The 24,025-nt window shown below is 38.8% G+C and overlaps 1 protein-coding gene across 7 annotated transcripts in view; it reads right to left on the reverse strand.

Annotated features, from left to right (window-relative positions):
• Positions 1-24,025, reverse strand: part of LOC150091454 (protein still life, isoform SIF type 1-like) — a 1,372,582-nt gene that overhangs the window by 439,476 nt on the left and 909,081 nt on the right. For all 7 annotated transcript variants that reach the window (XM_090375616.1, XM_090375656.1, XM_090375640.1 and 4 more), the window contains one exon: positions 2,950-3,114. In XM_090375616.1, the coding sequence (XP_090231742.1) occupies positions 2,950-3,114 (165 nt within the window). The remainder of the gene's footprint in view (positions 1-2,949; positions 3,115-24,025) is intronic.

The following is a 24,025-nucleotide window of genomic DNA, read 5'->3' on the forward strand; positions in this document are numbered from 1 at the left end:
TTGAAGAAAGACAGTTGTAGAATAGATATGCAGAAATTTGCCTTTAGCCAGCAGGTAGTTGATTGGTGGAACAGACTTCCATCTTTCGTTGTGGAAGTTGATAGCCTAAATAAATTTAAGGCTGAGCTGAACAGACATTTTGAACGAATGGAGGGGTGAAATGGGAGGGTTTTTTTTTTTTTTTTTTGGCTGATGCTGCATAAGCTTGTTTTCTTGCATTGTATGCCTCTACTAATTCTAATGGTAATGCTAGTCCTACACCTTTCATTGATGTCAGCACTATATACAGAGTTCTATGTCCATTGAAATTCCCAATTAACAGAAAATGGGATGGCAACTGCTTAATGAGATCATCAAGGTCGTCTACCTGTGGGATGTTGTTCCCAGGTGGCAAATAGATGGAGCAAACAGTTAAGAAAACTCTACTGTTAGGCAAAATATGACTGCCTCTAAGCTAGTGATAAGTGGCATGACTTGGAAAGGGGTATGGTTACCCACAAGAAGTGTGATTCCTCTGTGGGCAAGTGCATCCACAGCTCTGTCCTTATGAATGATTGAGCAGTTTTGCAAGCAAAGATCCTTATTTGACTTTAGATACGTTGCCTGTATGCAAAAGAATGTTGGCTCACGCTTATGCAGGAGAGTCTTGACGTCATAATTATTCTGATGGAATCCACGGCAATTCCAATGTAAGATTTTGAATGCGATCATTGCTTAGGTTTTCCAGGTCCACCTGGTGGCTTCTGAAGGGCTAAAGGCATTGTTTTCTCAGTCCTGGATTTATCTTTCTTCAGAAAGAAAGGACATTGATCTGTGTCCATATCTTCCTCTTCTGTGAACAGTTCAAGGACAGATTCATCTGGTACCTCCATGGCTTCGACATCCATTTGTTCTTTTGTTATGGGTGGCTCTTCTGGTTATTTTGGTTTTTCTTTTCCACTTTGTTTTGGCAGTGGAGAAGCACTAAGAAATACTGATATTGGAGTGGCAGCTGACTGTGTCTTTTGGGTGGTTTTTGAGAGCCCAATAAATAGTGTGCAATGGAGTGAATGATTAACTTGGTGAAATACTCACATTAATTTGTGCCCCCGATCAAATGCTTTGCTGCTATTTTCTGAGCACATGTTGGCTTATTGCTGTTTATTGGCTCCACTGCCTTCCTTGCCTCCTGATAAGATATGTTCAGCTCTGCCTTGAGTCTCAGTATCTCTTTTCCTCCTTCCACTGAAGGCATGCTCTTGAGTATGCAGGGTGTTTTCCTTGGCAGTTGGTGTGCATACAGGTTTTGTAACCAAACAACACACAATATCATGGTCCTTTGCACCACATTGAGCACATGCAAGAGAACCACGACAGGCCATTTGTAAGTGTCCATATATTTTACACTTGAAGCATTTTTTTATTAGCTATATGGTGCAAGGAAGCCTGAGGCTTATTCTACACAGCCAAAAAAAAAAAAAAAAAAAAAAAAAAAAAAAAATAGTATTCTTCGGCATTACCCTGAGAGAGAGAGAGAGAGATTTGGTATGTATGGCCTTATTGTGCAGTGCGGGTACCCAGCTTTAGTCTCATTAGTAGATATTGGCTATTGGCATATTAAAGGTAAGGATCAGGTTTCTAATAGGTACTAGATTCCCATCCCTATGTTTGAATATTCTATTTACAACTGTCACTTCTTGTGGCTTAAGTTCATAACAGATCCTCTGACACTTCCACAAGATCCCACAAGATGAATTTAGTGTCTTATGAGTGGTAACCGTAATTGGAATTCCATTGATAGAGGTGGTGGTGCGAAGAAGCTTTTTGTTTTTCATTTATATTAAGATATCACTGGATTGTAGCGGTTTGACTGATTTTGGCAACCCTGCCAATGCTTCCAGTCCCTTCTGAATAGGCACCTCCGTAGCCAGGTGGGCAGGAGCAGCAGTGCGTAGCGCATGCTTCTTGATTAGACCAGGGTTCGAGCCCGTGAGCCACCAAATACGGGGGATGCGGAAAGGTCAGGGAATGACCACTGCATATCCCTGGAGCAATATGGCCTTAGTTGCTAATGCTCCTAAAAACCAAACAACAACAACAACCCTTCTGAATAAAGAAAGGTAATATTTTTCCAGTGGATCTTTCAGATATTGAATGGATTACTAGGAAGCGTGGTGTAGATCCTGGTTTTTCTTCTATTCTTGGCTGCTTAGCTACGTTAGTCATATTCTGTTCATCTGTTCATCTGGTAGGGACCATGTTGGGGCCCCCCCAGAAGAAAAGCTTACATTATCAGGATTCATTAGTGTTTTTGATTTGTTCAGTGCCCATGCTCCCATCCACTATGGAGCCCAGATGGGATGCCCACTACCTGGCAAGCAATAAATGCGCTTGGGAATGGGATACGAGGGCTACCCACACACTATACCTGCACCTCTGCCAGCAAGAATCCTGTCTGTCAGGCCAGGAGAATAGGGGTCTGGCATCAACATAGTTGACCCTTGCAGGTGAACCCACTAGCCAATTGATCCTGGCCGAGCCATCCAGGACAACTCATCTTATCAAAGCAGGGGCCAAAATGGTGTGATGAAATTGGGCCCCCTCAGCCAACAGATCCTCCCTTTTGAGTTTCTATGGTCCACAGTGCAGGGCAAACACACACACCGGATTCCTATGATGATAAACTGGAAACTAGGCTGTGGACATTGGATCCCAGTGATGCTAAACTGGAAGACCAGCAGCATCATTGGGAGGTCACTTCACCACGTACAGGTACCCATGTCTAGGGGCACTTTGCAAAAAAAAGCATCAGGTGATTACATTTTCAACTAAAGAAATTAATACTAAAATTTATCTATAATGACATTAACTATAATGTATACTGTATTTAGTACAAGATTATATTTTGAATGTAATAATGTAAATTACAATTCATCCTTTTAATTTTATAAACAAAAATTCGAATCCTACCAAGTTATCCAGTAACTCAATACGAGGTGGTACATAGTATTCTTCGGCATCTTTTCTTTTTTTTGTCCTTAAGAAATGATCATTTGGTGAAAGCTGCTTTTTACTACATGCACCCCATAAAACTTCTTCCACAGTCATACTGTCTCTTGCAGTGATTGTTACTATCTGCAAATGGATAATAATAATAAAAATTATTCTTTACTCTGCTCTTGTCATTAGGATCTCATTAGTTTTGCAAAGTGTTACATTATAAATGGGATATAAGAAATTCTGAATTAAAATAAAATTCTTAAATATAACTTTTGATTAATTTAATATATATATAAAAATTTTTGTTACCATATATTTGAAAATAGCATTAGCATACACATGCAGGATTTTCTTGCCCCCCCACCTTTTCTATTCTTGTTGAGCAGCATTCCTCAAACTCTTTTCTAATTTCATAATTTATAAAGGAGGAAAAAAACAGAAATAAGTGAAACACAAGAATGGATTAATGAAATATGGAACTATTTATATGTAAAAATAAATTATGTATTTCACCACTGCTAAGGTATATATACATAGGTTTCAAGGTAAGCATGACATTATGATAAGATGGGTGTGAGTGCTCATCATAACGTTTTGACTGGATGGTGTGTGTGTACATTCATATATATATATATATATATATATATTGCGATTTTTAATACTGTGAAAATGTTTCCCGATTACTTATTTTCACAGTATTAAAAAATACTTACAATATATATATATATATATATATATATATATATACACTGTCCAGTCAAAACATTATGATTATCCCCATGTTTTAACATTAAGCCATTTCTCCTCCCCCCACACACAGTGGCACACACATTGCAGTGAGAATGGGTAAATGTGATTGATACTGCAGGTTCACGGCATGCAGTCCATACAAAGTAGTTGATTGACTTGGGACAGAGGACGTGATCTGATGGACCTTGAAAAAGGGATGACTGTTGGATACTGATTAAAGGTGGGAATGCTATGGAAGCTGTGACCTTGTAAGCTGCTTGAGGAGTGCTGTAGTTACGGTGTTCCAAGACTGCACAGATAGAGGAAAGAGCAGCAGTCACCATGCCAACTGTGGGCACTGACAGCTCATTAATAATGGACTTGGTGAATGCAAGGTGTCCAACCCTGTGTGAACCAACAGGTGGCAAAGGGTGGAATAGCTAACCATGGAATTTTTTTTTATTTTATTTACTTTTTTTTTTTAATGGTCTGAATATTCAGTACACGACACTCAAGGTTTGCTGGTTTGCGCTGAATTGTTGCTTGCCTCCTCATGGCATAGACAAGTACCAGAACAAACCTTCCTGGTGCTTGTTGCTTCCTGGTAGTAAAGTGACCAGAAACAACTAAACAACAAACACAGATTTCTGGCCTTTCTGCAGAGTTCTTGTATCATCATAGTATACCATGGCAGAGTTCAACTAGCATTTGGGAGCCACCCTACATAAGATACTATACATATATATATGTAACCATGGACTTTAACAAGGAGACAACCAGTGGCATTTCCAAGACGGCAATCCAATGAACCCTCCTATGAGCCTCCAGAATAATTGCCCAGTCAAGGTACCCACACTGGGGGCTACTCATTGCCAATGACGGCTAAAGTTTACATCTGAATGGCATCACTGGCCATTGACAACTGGAAAAAAGTTGCCTCTTTCAATGAATCATATTTTCTGTTATGCCATGTGGATAATAGATAAGAGGGTATGGGCACCAAACTATGGAATTACTGTGATGTCCTGATCCAACAGAAAAAGGCAGGTGGCAGCAGTGGTTTGGTATGGACCATTTTCCTGGGAATTTCTTGGAGCTCTCATACCCACATACTACACAACGTAAATGCTAAAAACTACCTATTCCTTTCACCTAGTTAGGTGCCCCTTCATAGTGACTGTCATCCCAGATGGCACAGTTGTGTTCCAGCAGGATAATGCATCCTGCCAATTCCAATATTATTCGACAGTTCACTGAACATGAAAGTGACTTCCAGGTGCTATCTCAGCCACTGAATTTACCTTACGTGAATCCCACTGAATATCTCTGGGATTATGTGGATCAATAGATCCTGTATTTGGATCCTCCACCACAGACTATCACAGATCTAGGGGATGCCATCCTGGCAACATGGTACAACACACCTCCTGCATACATAAAGTTTATGGAGTTGATGTCATACAACCCCATATGATGCATGACAATATCATGGGAGGTTATATAATATTATGTATGTATGTATGTTTACATATGTTGAAAAAGGTGTGCAGTGGGACTCATCTGTCCACAGTACCTTTTACCATTTCCCACTGTTAATGATAAGCTTTACTTATTGGTTTTTCAGCCATTATAAAGAGTTGGCATGATGACCGTAAACAATCTAGTAACTACCATGGTATGCTGGGCAATGTGGCATCATCCATTGCTTGTTTTATATATGGTAATTTATAAGATCTGTTCAAAAAGTATCCAGACTGCTAAAACAGTGACAATAAGCATACTTAGTGGGTTGATTGATTTCATTTTTTTTATGCCACACTGGCAACTTAGATTATGATGTGAAAATAAAAACTGTACTAAATATGTTTGGTAGCCTATAAACAGGTTACCACGTCTTTGTGATTTGTTTTGTTATTTGGTTTTTAGGAGCATTAGCAACTAAAGCCATATTGCTCCGGGGATATGCAGTGGTCATTCCCTGACCTTTCCGCATCCTCCATATTTGGTGGTCACAGGCTCAAACCCTGGTCTAATCAAGAAGCGTGTGCTACGCACTGCTGCTCCTGCCCACCTGGCTACGGCTACCATGTCAAGAAGGTAAATATAATGTACTATAGTAAATAAAATATAAAAGTATAAATTTAAAATTCTGTGAGTATAAATTAATCGACTGTAGAAAGTTTAAACCATCAGACATATTGTCTCTGTCATCTAAAATCTGGTTAAGGGTAAACAGTTCAGCCAGATTATTAAAAGCAGTAAAACATAAAAGCTGGGCATCTCTAAACAGAGAACATTTGATAAAAACATAATGAATTGTTATAACAGTTTTGCACTTCTCACACGTACGTAGGCCATTCACCCTCAGAAAAAATGAGTGTGTCAGACGAATGTGTAGTTTATGGAGTGTGACCTATGCAGAGCCGAGAAAGAAAGACTTCCTCTCTTTGGAACCTGCATGGACTAGACTGCCATTTCTTGATTACAGGCTTAAATTGGTGTAGATCATTTTTGAACTATCCATGACTGTGACCTATGCCGAGTCGAGAAAGAAAAACTTCCCCTCTTTGAACCCTGCACAGACTAGACTGCCATTTCTTGATTACAGGCTTAATCTGGTTTAGTTTATTTTTGAACTATCCATGACAAAAATCTTGCCAGGAGAAATGTAATTTGGTGTGTATATTTGCATGTAGTTTGTATAGGGGAGTTTCTATTTGCATGTAGTTTGAGAGAGAGAGAATGATTATCTAGGGAAATGGCTGATTTGGCGGCAGTATTATCTAATTCATTTCCCCTTGATCCAATGTGACTTGGATCCAGCAGAAGCAGATATCATATTCTGATTCAGTGAGAGAAAAAAAAATCTACTGAATCCAGGACAGAAATGGATGACGATTATACCTCACCAATAATAAAGCCAGTAACACTTTACAAATCAATATACAGTGAAACTTCCCTTTAACAGACAGCCATGGGGAATGAGAATGTGTCCGTTAGAGAGAAGTGTCCGCTAACAAGAAGTCTGAGGGAGAAAAAAAAAAGAAAGAAAGAAAAATCGTTAAACGTTTAATGTAAAATTAAATTAAATTATATACAGATTTTGCTCAATATTTTTGTAAATAATATACATACAATTGTGCTATGCATATTATGACTTTATCTTAAGAAAATACATATAGTAATCACTTATTTTCTTCTGCACCTTCTTCCGGCTGATAATTTTGTTTTCAACATTTGTTTGGAGTGAAGAAACCATCGAAAGTCCTTCAATATCTTCTTCAGTGGCGAAAAACATTTTTAAACAATTGATTTGTATGAGCGCTTCTTCTATTTTCATCGGTGGTTCGTCATTAATATGTTCTTTGACAGAATGACCTCCTTCCATTTCTTCATCCTCATGAGGAACTTCTTGAAAAATATCGATAATAATGTCGTTGATATCTAGAGCACCATCTTCTGTAGTGAGGTTTGAGTCTATATCTTCATAGCCAGTGTCACTTGTAGCGGAAGTATCGTACATTATCAATAGATGTTGAAGTTCTTGTTCTTCTTGGTGCTCCACATTGCTGTTCACAACTTCAATTTTTGCGTTTGAGAAGCCAGACTTTACAAAACAGTTCATGACAGTTTGTTTTCTAATTGCATTTACTGAAGAGGAAATCCATTGAATCGCATCGAGGATGCTGAGTTTCTTTGCAAGGTCACTTGCACATGTTACATCTTTCATGTTTGCAATGAGATGTCTTAAAACATGTTGTCTGTAGTGACGTTTAAAATTTTTTATTATCCCTTGATCCAAAGGCTGACACTCTGCAGATGTGTTTGGTGGCAGAAAAACGATTTGAATGTTGGACAATTCAATGTGCGAGTGAGATGCAGCATTATCCACGAAAAGAATAATTTTTCTGTTTTGATTAATCACGTTTTGGTTAAAGTGACTTATCCATTCGCTCATGATATCTCGTGTCATCCACGCTTTTTTATCAGACTTCCAGTCAGCATTCAAAAGATTCAACTTTATGCCCTTGAAACAACGAGGATTTTGTGGTTTTCCTATAATAAGAGGTTGTTCAAAGTCTCCCAACATATTTGTACACAATAGTACAGTCAACAGTTAAATAGTACAGTTAAAGCATTCCTTAGAAATTTTTCTGCCCTGGCACTTTTCGTTTTTTAGACTCATTGTTTTTTCAGGAAGAGCTTTAAAAAACAACCCTGTTTCATCACAGTTGTACATATCCTATGTAATATATATATGTTCTTTACCTATGTAAACTCTAGAAGGAAAGGGATGAATCAGATTGGTCCACTGGATATTGATGGTTCAACTGTTGATTTGTATGAGCGCTTCTTCTATTTTCATCGGTGGTTCGTCATTAATATGTTCTTTGACAGAATGACCTCCTTCCATTTCTTCATCCTCATGAGGAACTTCTTGAAAAATATCGATAATAATGTCGTTGATATCTAACAAACTAAATGAGTATTTTGCATCTACATTCACACACGAGGAGTTATTCATGGAGGGGAATGCCAGAGGTGAATTAAATTCTAGCAGTGAGCTAGATGATTTTGTAATAACTGAGAGTAAAGTGGAAGAGAAATTGTTGAAGATCAACATAAAAAAGGCACCCGGGGTGGATGGGATCTATCCAGTTATACTAAAGGAGGCAGCAAAGGAAGTAAGCAAACCCTTACCAATAATTATGAGAGCTTCTTTGGCCTCAGGGGAGGTACCCATGGATTGGAGTTGTGAAAATATGACCCCAATTCACATAGGAGGATCAAAGGGCGACACAAGTAATTATAGACCTGTTAGTTTAACTTCTGTTCCAGGAAAATTAATGGAGGCACTGGTTAAAGAAGCATTGCAGGATCAACTAGACAAGACTTCAGTTATAGCTTGGATGCAGCATGGTTTTGTTAAGGGAAAGTCTTGCCTGACCAATTTGATTGGATACCATGATGTGGTCACAAAGGAACTGGATGCAGGGAATAACTTTGATATTATATATTTGGATTTTAGAAAGGCTTTTGATACTGTTGCACATGGAAGACTGCTGAACAAATTGGAGCAGTGTGGCATTGGAGGCAAATTGCAGCTATGGATAAAGGGATGGTTGAGTGGGAGAAGACAGAGAGTGGTAATCAATGGACACTGCTCATCGTGGACTAATGTTATTAGTGGAGTCCCTCAGGGTTCAGTGTTGGGTCCATTGTTGTTTTCTGTATTTATAAATGATATTGATGATGGTATATCAGGCTTAATGTCCAATTTTGCAGATGATACAAAGGTTGGCAGTGTTGTTAATGACACCATTGACAGTACACTGCTGCAACAGGATCTAGAAAAATTGAGCAGATGGGCTGAGAGGTGGCAAATGAAGTTTACATCGACAAATGTAAAGTACTATATATAGGAAGCAGTAACTCCAGAGTAAAGTATCAACTCTGTGGTACCACACTGACAATGGTAGAGAATGAAAAGGACCTGGGGGTAATTGTGCAGGCAGATATGAAGTTTTCTGAGCAGTGCAGATGGGCTGCAAGAGTAGCTCATGGTGTCTTGTCAATGATATACAGGAATTTTTCTAGCAGGGATAAGGTGATGATTATTCCCTTGTATATGGCAATGATCAGGCCACACCCTTGAGTACTGTATACAAGTCTGGAGACCTCATTTTAAGAAGGATGTAGAGCTGTTGGAACGAGTGCAGCGAAGGGCAACAAGATTAGTGAATGGAACAAAGGGTTGCTCTTATGAAGAAAGGCTTAAGTTTTGCAAATTACAGTGTCTGGAGACTAGGCACCTGTGAGGTGATCTAATTGAGGTGTACAAAGCCTTGAATGGTTTGAGCATGCTCAATGCTGATGGGATTCTTCCTCTTGCTCAGAATAATCACCTTAGAGGGCATAAATTGTAATTGAAGAAAGACAGATGTAGGATAGATGTGCGGAAGTTTGCCTTTAGCCAGCAGGTAGTTGGTTGGTGGAACAGACTTCCATCCTTTGTTGTGGAAGTTGATAGCCTAAATAAATTTAAGGCTGAGCTGGACAGTTATTTGGAACGAACATAGGGGTGAAATGGGAGCGTTTTTTTTTTTTTTTTTTTTTTTTTTTGTCTGCTGCTGCATAAGCTTGCTTTCTTGCATCATAAAAATAGCATCATTTTAATATATTAAAAATAGTTATTACCAAAAATATATTAGCATTAGTAGAGACTAATGCTAATATATTTTTTGGTAATAACTATTTTTAATATGATCAAGGGCTATTTCTAATTCTTGCAAATCTGCAATACATATGCTAGTTTCTTTTAAACTTTGTTGGATAGAATTTATTTTATGTGGAAAGACAACAGCTGATCCCACATTTGATTCTATCCTCAAGCCACCTGTGTAGACTGACAGGATTTTTTGATTTTGATTTTTATGGTGCAAGGGCAACTAAATCTATGATGCAAGTAATTTAAATACAATTAATTTAAAAATGATATACCATTATATACAAATGATTAAAAGACAAGTAAATTTAGATAATAAATTCGGATAAAAAAGATGTATACAGTGCATATTAAAAACATTTATATGTGAGTATAAAGGTTTGAAATTTTAAAAAATTTCAGACATATTGTCTTTCTCAACTAAAATCTGACTGAGTATATAAGGCCCAGTCAGATGATTAAAAGTGCTAAAACATAAATGGCATTCATTTAAAAATCTACGATGCTCAGCAAAGATGTTTGACAGTTAAAATAGTGCCACAGTGCCCGCCCATAGGACAGTCATCAGTGCTCGGCAGAATAGCATGTGTAAGATGACTGTATCCTATGTGGAGCTGAGCTAGAAACTTCCTCTTTACGGTCCCTGTGAAAACTAGGGGGCCAATGTTTGATTATAGGCTTAATATCATATAACTTATTTTCAGCCTGACCATGCCAAGAGATTTGCCACTGGGGAACTAGTTTCTTTCGAATTACTTGCCTGTAGTCTGTATAGGGGACTAACAGACGAGAATTATAATGGGTCACTGATTTGGCTGCAGAGTCTGCTAAATCATTTCCCAGATCCCAATGTGGTGGGAGATCTAGCAGAAGCAGATATCAAATTCCAATTCAGAAAGGGAGTGTATCATCTGTTGTACCTGGGACAAGACTGGATGAGCATTGCACCTCATTGATGACAAAGCCTGTAATGAACTAAGAGAATTGGTATATATAACGCTTTTTTGGTGGTGGTGTATTTGTATGTGATCCAAGGCTAGTTCAATTGCATGCAGCTCTGCAGTGAATATGTTGCATTCGGCAGGGATCTGCTCAGAAATGGCAGCATCTGGGAAGACAGCTGCAGATCCAACAGACACCTCTGACTTTGAATCATCTGTGAAGACTGGCAAGAAGTCAGAATGTTCAAATGGGTGGGCTGAAAAGAGCTGCAGGTAGACATCAGATGGAGTATTATCATTCCCCAATTGCTAAGAGAGAATTTGCAGTTGAGAACAGGAGAGAACAGGTGGAAGGGATTGCCTATGTGATGGGGCAATGTTGTCTACCGTGATATCCAAATTTCTGAATAGGCCTTGGATACGAATACTGAATGGACGATTGGCCTTCTTACGAGTGTTGTACAGATTTTCCCAGCGTGGCTCAAAAACAGATGTCCACATGGAATGGTCTGGCAGTGATTTAAGCTTGACAGCATACAGCAGAGACAACTGTTATTGGCAAAGGGACAAAAATGGTTCATTAGCTTCAACATAAAGACTTTGGACAGGAGATGTTCTAAATGCACCAGTAGCAATGAGGATAGTCCGGTGGTGGATGGGATCAAGCCAACGAAAGGTGCTATTCCTGGCAAATGCATATACTTGACACCCATAATCTAATTTTAACTGCACAAGTACATGATACAAACAGAGTAACATGCACCTGTCTGCACCCCAACAGGTAGAAGAGAGAGCATGGAGAAGGTTCAGCCCTCTCATGCATTCGGGGTGAAGATTATGCTTGCAGCAAAAATGGATGCAAACATTCTTCTCCGATGAGAACCTGAAACCATTAGCCTTTGCTCAGGAGGTAAGATGATCAACAGCTTGTTGTAGCTGCCTCTCTATAACTCTCATGCTGCATGACTGGAAAAAAATGCTGAAATCATCAACTTAAAGTGCACTGTTTACGGTTGGAGGAAGTTGTTCAGTAATAGAATTAACTTTAATAGCAAAAAGTGTAACACTTAAACAAATTCTTGCGGAACTCCCTCCTCTTGGCAAAAATACTGAGAGAAAGTGGATCCTACTCGAACCTGGAAAAAACAAGATGATAAAAAGTTTATTGATAAGAGCAGGACAGTGGTTTCTAAGACCAAGGTTGTAAATATCTTTTAAAATACCAAATCTCCAAGTTGTGTCAAACGCTTTCACCTTATCAAAGATGACTGACACTAGGTGCCATCTTTTAAGGAAAGCATTTCAAATAGAGGGTTCCATTCTAATTAAGTGGTCCAAAGTGGACCTATTCTTTCGGAAGTTGCCCTGATATCTGGAGAGAAGGTTATTTGATTCTAAATACCATAAAAGATGAGCACTGACTATTCACTCCTTCAACCTCTAGTTATCCCTGTTTGTTATGAGCAAATAATAATTGGAAATTGATCACTATTAAAGGGATAGGTTAATACCAGCCATGCCATGATGGCCCTAGTTTCACTTCCATAAGTCATGGTGGGGAGTATACATTGGTTCATAAAATAATGAACCAATGCATACTCCCCACCATGACTTATGGAAGTGAAACTTGGGCACTCACCGAAAGCATGGAAGAGAAGCTGAGAACTACACAGTGAAGAATGGAATGAATTATATTGGGAATCAGACTGTTAGATAAGAAGAGAAACACGTGGATTAGGCAGCAAACTCAAGTAAAGAATATTCTTATCAAAACTAAATAACTAAAATGGTGTTGGGCAGGACACATAGCTCGAAGACATGATGACAGATGGACTAAGAAAATAACAGAATGGTACCCAAGAGGAGCTAAGAGAAAACCTGGAAGACAACAATGGAGATAGACAGATGAAATTCATGAGTTTGTGGGTAGTAAATGGATGGCCATTGCACAAAACAGAAGGAACTGGAAAGTTCCTTCTGTTTTGTGCAATGGCCATGATGATGATGTCATGATTGAAAAGATGCAGCATGATGAACAAATTGACAAGTCAATCACAGAAGTAGATCCTGTAGGTAGGTGGATATAGATGGGAGATCCAGAGTTTAGTAAATTAAGATCATTATTACAGTAATACCCCGAAGTTACGCGATAGGTGGGTCCGACGAAAATCGCGTAAGTCGAATTCGCGTAAGTCGGGGTACAACTTTGCATATAAATACATATAAATTTTACTTAATTGGGACCAAGGACTAACAAAAACACTAGTTTAGAAGAAAAATATTAATAAAATTGCAGTTCTTTATACATATTAATACAAAATATGTATTAAAAAAAATGACTTGCGTAAAAAAGTTATTTCGATGTCGATGGCTTCATAAAATCTAACAAATTCGTCTGACGACACAGCGCCTTCTTTTTTTCACGCAGAATTTCTTCGTAGCAAGCTAATCATTTTTTTATTCCTTGCTTTGTAGCTATAACGCGTTCTTCGTTGGAGTCTATGTTTTCTAAAATTTTTAAGCCCTTTACAATTGAGCCCTTTTCAATTTTCAACCTGTCAAGTTTGCAATTGTCATGTGCTTTTCGCCGTTGCTTCATTTAGGCCTGTAGCACGTGCAATATCACATGGTCTTTCATTTCGCTCAAAGCGTTTCACAATTTCATATTTTTGCTCTATCGACAGAGGCGGACTGGCCATAAGCCTTACCGTGGAAACCCCGGTGGGCCAGTGTGATTTTGGCCATAAACCATAGTATGAGGCCACTATAAATTTTCCTGGGTAAGAATTTTTGACCCAGTCCGCCTCTGTTTATCGATAATTGCTTTTCTTTTTCTCTCTGAATCTGCAGTGTCTTCACCAGGACGCTTCCTTTTCACACCTTTTAATTATTTTACTCCTTTTTAGGGAATAAAGCACAATTACAAAACGAAGAGGCACGCTTGATACGCATAAACAAAGCTGTGCCCATGTAGCAACTGAATAAACAACACCATAAAGGCACTATTAACATACACTATTAACACCTCATATTTCTAGGGGTTACTACCATAAAACAATAAAAATCCAGTTGCGTTTCTGCTAGTGAAATCTGTTATAAACTAGTAGTAAACTCGATCTAATTGCATTTGCGATTATACCGATAGCTGGAATTGTGTTGGTTTTTATGTTATTATGGTGAAATGTGTTTCCCCTTCACTGATATAAAAAACATAAAAGCAGCAAAGTTGAATTTTGTTCATCTTTCGCTCTCATTCTCCGCCGTCGCACCGTATATCGATAACATATGAAAAACGACCTTGAAGATAGTGGGCAGCAGCGTTGCCAAACGAAAAAATCAAGAACCGCGTAACTCCGAGTTCGCGTAAGTCGGGGTAGCGTAAGTCGGGGTATTACTGTATTCACAAATTCTTCAATCAATTTACCACTTGTGTCCATTGTAGTAGAATCACCCCAGGGGCTCACATCTGGTGAGTATGGGCTTGGCACACCCAGGGTCCTGAGCTGGATATCATCATTCTTCTCTTTCTTGATGATTCCCGTCTACTTTTGTCTGTCTCTCTCTCTCTCTCTCTCTCTCTCTCTCTCTCTCTCTCTCTCTCTCTCTCTCAGGGTAACTCAGGAATTTTTTTTTTTCAGCTGGTGCAGCATAAGCCTCAGGTTTCCTTGCACCATGTAGCTGAGAATAATAATAATAAACCCCACAATGAAAGATGGCCATTAAAATCACCAAAAAGACAAATTGGAGTTGGCAGTTGTGTAATAAGGTTGTTGAGTTCTGAATGGGGAAATAGTAGAGATGGTGAAATCTAAATGGAAACAGGGTTAATTGAAATACCCACTGCAATACGAACTGCCACAGCTTCAAGGGTGGTTCGCAATTGAATGGGCCTGGATGGTGTGTTAGAATTACTTCTCCATGAGCAGGAGGCTCAGTTCCTATCTAATTTGAGAATTTTGGCGAAACTTGTGGTGAAAAGAATGTGTCCTGTATGGATATGCCTATGGGGGTTGAACTGAGTGAGTAAATTTCCTTTAAGTCATCAGAATGACTGCTTAGTCCTCTGCAATTCCATTATAGCATGTTGTGTATCATTTAGATTTAGCTGAGGATGATTCATCTGACTGTTTTTTGTATGCAGGACATTTTTTCCCGTCTTTTTTTAAGAAGATGGGGCATCCAGTATCCACAGTGGCATCCACATGAAGCTCTAGTATGGGTTCCTCATAGTCTGAGTGTACATCTACTTCCATACTGTTGGTGGGTGATTCTGTTTTCCTGCTGTCTAGTAGTTTTCAATTTTTCGCTGTCATCCGAGACCATACAAGTATCAGTTGGGATGCTAACTGGAATGTTTCTGCTTTTCTGGTTTTAGTTTGAGGTGTGTCTTTTCTGGAGGCTGATAGCGCAGTTTTAACCCAGATAGCTAGCAATGTGCTGGGGGTATTAATACATCTGTTTTTGCTGCTGTTGAGTTATAGCTTCAGGTGTGAGATGCATAAGAACAACTGGACATGGTCAACATAACTTGTCTGTGTGCCTCAGGGTATATGACTTTGTCTTATTTTGTATTTTTGAATTTTCTTTGCTATTTTCTGCATGATTTTTAGAAAATGGCTGGATGGCTTCCTTTTCAGTTAAAAGGATTTTAACTTTCAGGATTTTAAACTGAACAATCTGCTTGTGTATGCTCCTTGGAACCACAAATATGACAAATGGCATCCCCTCTACATGCCTGCTGGGAATGACTATTTCTGGCATTTAAAACAACGAATGGGATTTGAGATGTAAGGCTGAATTCGGCAGTTGAAATAACCAGGCTATTAATGAGGATGGAAAACCTGGAGTGCTGAAAGTTAAAATGATGGACTGAGTTGGAATCAGATTTCCATCTTTTCTAGTCATTATTCATTTGGCACTGAACTTTTTGATTGCTAAGCTCCTAAACTAATTCTTCTTCAGATATTGTAAGTAAGTCCCACTCAGTGATGACACCTTTCAACAAATTTACAGAATTGTAGGGAGTGATGGATACTGGCAGCCCAACAAATGTTGTTGTTTTGAGCAACCACTTGGAATGTTTTGAGGTGGCTGTTCAATCAGGAGGTCTCCGGATTGTAGTCGTTTTACTCTTTTTTAGTGATCCAGCAATGGATTTCATATATCTTTGGATAAGAAATGGTGATAACTTGCCCACAGGCTGTGGCGGGGTGAGAGAGAGAGAGTATCAGCAAAAGGTTTGGCATGTCATTGCATTGTGTTTCCCTTCGAAGCCTTTTAGGTTGGTTAGAATCATTGACATCAGACATTTCTGGTCTTGAACTTGAAGGCTCTAAAGGTGGAAAGTTATTTAAGTTCATGTTTGCTCCTTTTATCCCTGGGAGAGGGACTTTCTTCTCCCAAGTAACTGGTCCCCTTTGCCACATGGAAGCAGGGTGGTGCCAACCAGTGACTGAGTAATCAAGAAAATAGGAGAGCAGTATGTGCATACTGTAAGGCCAACTGCTTATGTTGAAGAAACAGAGAGGATTCATTTGCATCAACATAAAGGCTTTGGACATGAGATGAGTGAGATGCTCCAGTGGCAGTCTAGTTGCTGGTGTATTGAATCTAATCACCAAAGTACACTATCTTTATCAGAAGCATAAACTTGAGAACCACAATCAAGTTTAGAATGGACAAGGGCACAGCAGAGACAAAGAAGGAGAGTGCAATCTGCATCTCACAAATTTGACTAATGGATACTATTAAGAAGTATAATATTAAGACCCTTGGCACACCTTGTCCCTGGATGGCAAATGTGTTGCAGAAAAGTCAGCTTCTTGTAAAAAAAAATTAGTCCTAGGAATTTAGCCTCTGCTACCACCAGGAAGATACTTTGCTTTAGCCTTAATTCTGAGTCAGCATGAAGATTCGGTTTGCAAAAGAGGATGACACAAATGGTCTTCTGTGATGAAATTCTGAACACATTAACTAATCATGAAGTTCTGAACACATTAACTAATAAGATGATCAATGACTTTTTTGCAGCCTTTCAATGACCCTCATATTCCATAATTCAGGAAACATAGTGAAATCATCAACCTAAAGGGCATTATTTACCATTGTTCTGTGATAGTTTTATTTGGATTGCGAAAAGTATGACACAGTACAGATCCTTGTGGAACTCCCTCAAGTTAGCAAAATATTTGAGAGAATGTGGATCCAACACAGATTTGAAATTGCTGATTAAGTAGGAAGTTTTCAATGAAAACATGGATGTTACCAATAAGACCAAAGTTCTAAAGGTCTTGTAATATGTCAAGTCGCAAGGCAGTGTCTTACCCTTTTTCAGTATCAAGGAAAACTACTATCAGATGCTTGGATTTAATAAAAGCATTACAAATGTATGTTTTGAGTCTGATTAAAAGATTCAAAATGGACCTGTTTCAATGGGATGAAAGTTATGGATTTCTAGGATACTTTCCAGGTTTTGGAAAGACAATAATGGTTGCCTTCCTCCAGGAATCCGGAAGTTTCTTTGCCAACAAAGATTCCAATAAATAAACTAGAAGATGATCCTTAAACTGTGTTGAAAGGTAGTTTATATCATAATGGATGCCATCTGGCTCCATAGTGCTTACTTGTGAAAGTATGAATGCTACATTTAACCCTTCCTGCGTAAAGTACTTGTTGTGTTCAAGCCCTTTTGAAGAAAAGTTTAAAGAACATTTTTCACTTTTCTCTTTTAAGGCCAAGAACACTTGGGGGGGGGGGGGGAATTATGCTATTGGAGAGATTTTTCAAATGTTTTCCCTAGAATATTTGCAACTGATGTCCAGTTGTAGTTAGATCTATAACTGGGCATCCGTTGTTCTCTAGGATCATTGAAGGTCATAATGGATATTTTTCCTTCATTTTCCAAACCGTGCTTTTAATTCTTCCTGACTACTTTTGAGTTATCTTCCTGGGTTATGGAGCAGATAAAAGGGGATCCCAAGATTCCGTTTAGCTCTGATGTTGGATATAACTTACTTTGGCATGTGCACATTTAAAGGATATAAAATTTTCTGCGGTGGTATGTCAACTGAATACCTCCTACATCTTGTTTCAGGCTATTCTTGCTGCTGTGCATTCTTAATTCCAATAAGGTTTTGGAAATGGTAGAAACCATGCAGATACCTTTGGAATTGCAACTGCTGCTGTATGAACAATACCTTCTGTAATGTATGTAACTGCATCACTGATGGACTCTTGGCTAACTCCTGTTATGCCAAACTATGCAGATGTCCGAAGGCATTCCAGTAAGCCTTATTAAACTACTACTGACATATCCTTGGTGGTTGATGTCTTTTTTTCAGTCAAAAACGATATCACAAAGAAGTGATAAACTCCCATAGGAATTTTCTTCAACCCCCCATGTAAACAAAGGGTGGAGAGAAGTGGAGCAGGTAGAAAGATCAGTGGCAGTAAAGGTAGAGGTAAACACATGGGAAGTTTTTCATTAGAGGGAGTGGGGAAGAGAGAGAGCACTCAGTATTTGAGCATATGTTCATTTTACACTACCTCATATTAGTATCTGCAACCCCCAAAGGTATAATATCCATTAAGCAGGCAGTTATGAAATGAGATCATTAAGGTCCACATGGAAGATGTTGATCCCAAATGTGCAAATATACTCAACAAATTGTTAGAAAAAACCCTACCAAGAGGCAAATGACAATTGCATCTATGGTGGTTGTAAAAAGGATTACTTGGAAAAGGGATACGGATGCCCAATAGAATGCACTCCACTGGGAGCAATTCTATCTTTGTGCATTATGCTGACATTATGTAAAGTAGGGTCTTCATCTGCCTTCAGATATGTCTTCTGTAAAAAAAGGTGTGCTGGCTTGTAACTATTGAGGAGGGCCTTGATGGAATTAACATTCCATTGGAATCCACGGCAATTCCACTGTATGAATTTAGCTGTTATTTGGTTTTTGAGGATCTGCTGGATGGCTTTCAAAGTGCTGAAGGCTTAGTTGCTTCAGTCTTCGATTTATCTTTCTTGGGGAAGTATGGATGCTGTCCTGTGGCCATTTCTTCCTCGGCAAAGAGTTCCAAGGATGAATAATCTGATGCTTCCATCACCTCAATATCAATGTTTTCCTGTTACACAGGATACTTCATGTTGGTTTTTTGATCTTATTTTTATTACTTTTTGTTACTGGTGGAGCATTAGGAGGCACAGATATAGGAGTGGCAGTTGATTGGTCCTGGGAAGGTTTTTGTGTGCTTAGTAAGTAGCATGCAATGGGAGTAAACGAAATAACCCTAATGGTGGCATAGTCATCTCTGTTTGTGTCCTGACAGTAAACTTCCAGAAATCTTTTGGGCAAATAAGTGCCTGCTGCTATTTACTGGCCTATTGATAAGAAATGTTCAGCTCTGTTTTCAGTTTTTAAATTCCTTTCTCTTCCTATCACTACTTGCATGCTCAAGAGTATGCAAGGGTGCTCTCCTTGGCAGTTTTACAAATTGGCTTTGAAGTCAACATTCTTTGCTCTCGTGGTCTTTGGCACCACATCAAACACAAGCAAGGTTACAACGACAGGTTGTTTGTGAGTGGCCATATTTTTGGCACTTAAAACGCCTCAATGGATTTGGAATATAAATCCTCACTGGCCAGTTTAAGTAAACTTCCTTGATGGAACTTGGAGGACATAGGATGTTGAATGTAAGGGTAAGATTTCAGAAGGAACAAGATTCCTATCCTTGTGCATCAATATTAGCTTGACAGTTGTCACACCTTCATCTTTCAATTCAAGGTAGATCTCTTCTTCTCCTTCAGAGACATGAAGAAGGTTCCACTCTGATAAGACACCATGTGAAGAGTTCAGAGTTTTATAGGAGATTACGGCAATAGATACTCCCTCTATGGATGTGGTTTTCAGAATATGTTTGGGCATGTTTGGCACACAAGACTTTGAAAAAAAGATCACCAGATCATAGCCTTCCAACTCTTCTAATCTTTTCTGGATGCAGATGCATGACATTCTCCTAATTGCCTGCTCTCCGGTAGAATGAGAAAAGCAGTATCTATGATGGTGATATATCCTCATTTCTGAGGGTTTTTACAGAATTGTTGTCTGTATCATCTGATTAGGTAGAGGCCTTGTTGGGATCTCAGAAGAAAAAGAGGGATTTAAATTACTCACAACATTAAATAATATTTCTGATGCCCTAATTACCTCACCACCACCATGAAGTCCTACGAGGGAACGCCAACTTGCAAACTAGTAGATATTGCATATGTAAATGGGATGGAACGTTTGCGTAGAGCATTATACCCACATTTCCAATAAGGCTTGCCTCTGTCCAAGAACCAAGGGAAGAAGAAGACCTACTGGAATGCAGTTGATCCTAGCAGTAAAAACCACATGCCGAATGATACCAGTTGGGCCGGTCCATGACCTCTGGACTTGTCCAGGCCAAAGGCAAAGTGACTACCCCCCCACTCACCAGGATCCCCCTTTCTGAGTTTGCACAGGTTTATAGCATATGGCCAAACAAACAAGCTGGATTCCAGTGATTTAACCCTGGAACTAGAATAGGGGCACTGGATCCCAGTGATTCTATTCCAGAAGGGCATAGCATCACATCGATTTGGTTTGGGTTTCAAGGGCGCATTAGCAACTAAGGCTATAATGTGCCAAAACCAGGTCATATAAAACAAAACAGTTAACCTTTCAGTGACCTAGTAAATTAGGTCACTATGTTATAACAATACTGATATAAAAGGTATAAGATATATAACAATAAAGGCATAACAGTAAAATGGTAAAAGTTAAATGTGATTAAAGAGGTTTAGTGATTTTAAATAGGTAAAAACAGCAAATACACGTTGATTGTCAGATAAAATTTTACTGAGTGTATAAGGCTCAGCCAGATGACTAAAAACAGTAAAATATAAAACACATTCATGTCTATAACGTGGACACTCGGTTAAATTTTGAAGACTAGTTAAAACAGTTCCACAGTTCTCATACAGAGGACAGTCATCTGCCCTCAGCAGAAAAGCATGTGTAAGATAACTATGTTGTATGTGGAGGTGAGCTAGAACAACTTCCTCTCTATGGTTCTTGGACAGACTATACTGCCACAGTTTAATTACAGGCCTTATCTGATAGTTTGTTCGTGGTCTGCCCATGCCAAGATTGTTGCCATTGGGAAAATAATTGGGAGTGTATCATATGCCTGTAGTCTATATAAGACATTAACAGGCTACAACTGTTCTGAGATAGTGATGATCTGGCTATGCCATCTGCCAGGTCATTACCTCTGATCCCAATGTGGCTTGGGATCCAGCAGAACCAGATGTAAAAACTCGATTCATAAAGAGAGTATAGCTTCTGTTGAATCCTGGCCAGGGCCGGATGAGGATTATGTCTCATTATTTATGGAGCCTGTAATGTAATTAAGGAATCTGTATATACCATATACCTTTGACAACTATTTTAATAGGGTCCAAGGCTAGCTTTATAGCATACAACTCTTCAGTGTATATACTGCACTCGTGGGGAATCTTCTCAGATAAGTTGCTGTCTGGGAAGACTACAGCAGATCCCAAGGATGATTCTGATTTCGAGTCATCAGTGAAGATGGGCAGGAAACCAAAGTAAGCAGATCGATGGAAAAAGCATAGAGTTGTAAGTAGATGGATGGTGATGTTCTGGCTTTTCCCATGTTATGGATGGAGAAGTCTCATGGTGGAAGATGAGCATGCCAGGGTGGAACAGGTTGCCTTGGTGACTTGGAAACATTGTCTACTGTGATATTCAGCTGTCTGAACAACTCCTGGACATAAATACCAAAGGGACGGTTGCAGTCTGACGAATGTCATAGATTTTCCCATCGTGGCTCGAAAACAGATGTCCACGTGGGGTGGTCTGGCAGGGATTTCATTTTAAAGACATATTTTAGTGACAACTGTTTATATGTCAAAGCAGTAGCGGTTCGCCTGCTTTGACATATAAACTCTGGACAAGGGAAGTTCTAAATGCCCCAGTAGCAATAAGGATAGTTTAGTGGTGAACTGGGTCTAGCCAATGTAGTATGCAGTTTCTAGCTGACACGTACACTCGAGACCCATAGTCTAATTAAGATCGGACAAGTGCATGATAAAGGTGGAGTAAAGTGCAGTGGTCTGCAGCCCACTTATTGGAAGCAATAGCATGCAGGAGGTTCAATCCCTCACCACATCGAGGGGACTTACAGGGTAACTTAATTCACTTCTGAAGAAATGATTTCCCTGCACCTGGAAGCACTTCTGGAAAGCTGATTGTTTTAAAATTACTGAAAAGTGAGCCATCTTGTTACTCTTTATGGTTATTACATTTTCAAATCAATGTCCTTTCAGAGTGATTTAGTATTAGTAATGGCCATATGGTGCAAGGAAGCCTATGGCTTATGCTGCACCAATCAAAAAAAAATAATAAAATAAATAAATAAATAAATGAATAAAATAAAATAAAATTAAATTAAATAATAAAAATAAAATAATAAAAATAATAAGAAGAATAAGAAGAAGAAAATTAAAAAAAAAAACCAAATAATTAATAAGAGAAAAGAAAATAGACATCCTATATGTTTTCCTCCTCCCATAGGTAATTATCCCGCTGACCTCTGAATTTCCCCAAACTGTCAGCCTCTACCACCCATGTAAGTAACTTATTGCAGTAATTTATAACTCGCTGGCTAAAATAAAACTTCCTGTAATCCAGTCTAAACATCTCCCACCTGTAGCTTGAAATTATGCCCCCTAGTTCTAGAATAATTTATAACCATGAAAATTTCGTCCTCATTCATTTTACTTATGCCTCTCAGAGCCTTAAACACCCCAATCAAGTCTACTCTAAGGTGCCTGGTTTCTAAGCTCTGCAACCCAAATATTCGAAGTCTTTCCTCATAGGGACATCCTTTGCCGATCTTACCTGGTGAGTAACCAGTCTTTGGACCCTTTAAAGAAGCACAATATCTTTCTTTAGGTGCAGTCTCCATACTTGAATGCAGTATTCCAAGTGTGGTCTAACAATAGCCTTATATAATGGGATTATGACACCTTTATCTCTACCAGCAATTGTCCGACAAATCATTGACAGGACACCATGGGCCTTCCTTGCAACCTGTCTACAATGCTTGGAGAACTTAATGTCTGGCTGTATAGTAACACCAAAGTCCCTTTCCTCCACTACCACCTTTAGTTCAACTCCACCAAGTGTATAAATTATTTTGGGGTTACTGTTCCCCAGGTGTAATACCTTACACTTTGCTGGATTAAAGCATGGCTGCCATTTTTCTGACCATCCCTGAAGTCTCTCTAGGTCACTATGAAGAAGCTCTGCTTGGCGGTGATAATTAACAATTCTACTAATCTTTACATCATCTGAAAATTTAGGCATTACACCCTCTATTCCTTCATCGATGTCATTTATGAAAATCAAAAACAACAGTGAATTGGATGACTGCAGGACTTCACGGTTTCAGCTTTGCTCCAAAAACTTTGTATATAGTGACAAATGCAATGCCACATCATTATGGTGAGGCAACCAGTTTTTGAAATGATTTTATTTTGTGTTTAATAGTGCTCTGGGAGGCAACCAGTCTTTGGAGTTTCTACTCTTCAGTGATTTCATGAACAGTAATGGCCATTGGTTATTTCAATGAGACATGATTTCATGATTTGTTGAAGTTGAGGGCCATCAAGAACACTTTTGACTAATTCCCTTTCTTTTTGAAAGGACATTGCCAGTTGAAGAGCAGGCACACTATGCCACAAGGGAGGAATATTTAAATAAGTATGATATTCCATTTACTAATATAACAGCAGTAGCCACAGATGCCGCACCTGTAATGGTGGGCCGTTATCGAGGTTTCACTGCTTTCTGAAAGAAAAAGTTCAAAGTGTACGTACTATTCGCTGTGTATTGCACCGAAACCATTTGGTAGCAAAAACTCTCAGTGACAAACTGCATGATACTCTAAGAGTGTGTATTAAATCTATTAATCAAATTAAAGCTCATCCTCTTAAATCGCGATTGTTTGCCAAACTTTGTGAAAAAAATGATGAAGTATCAAACCAATTACTCTTGCATACTGAAGTAAGATGGTTGTCTAGAGGTGCAAGTCT

The sequence above is a fragment of the Mastigoproctus giganteus genome, chromosome 1 (genome assembly GCF_048544385.1).
Source record: "Mastigoproctus giganteus isolate SK-2022 chromosome 1, ASM4854438v1, whole genome shotgun sequence".
In the NCBI taxonomy this organism is placed as follows: domain Eukaryota; kingdom Metazoa; phylum Arthropoda; class Arachnida; order Uropygi; family Thelyphonidae; genus Mastigoproctus; species Mastigoproctus giganteus.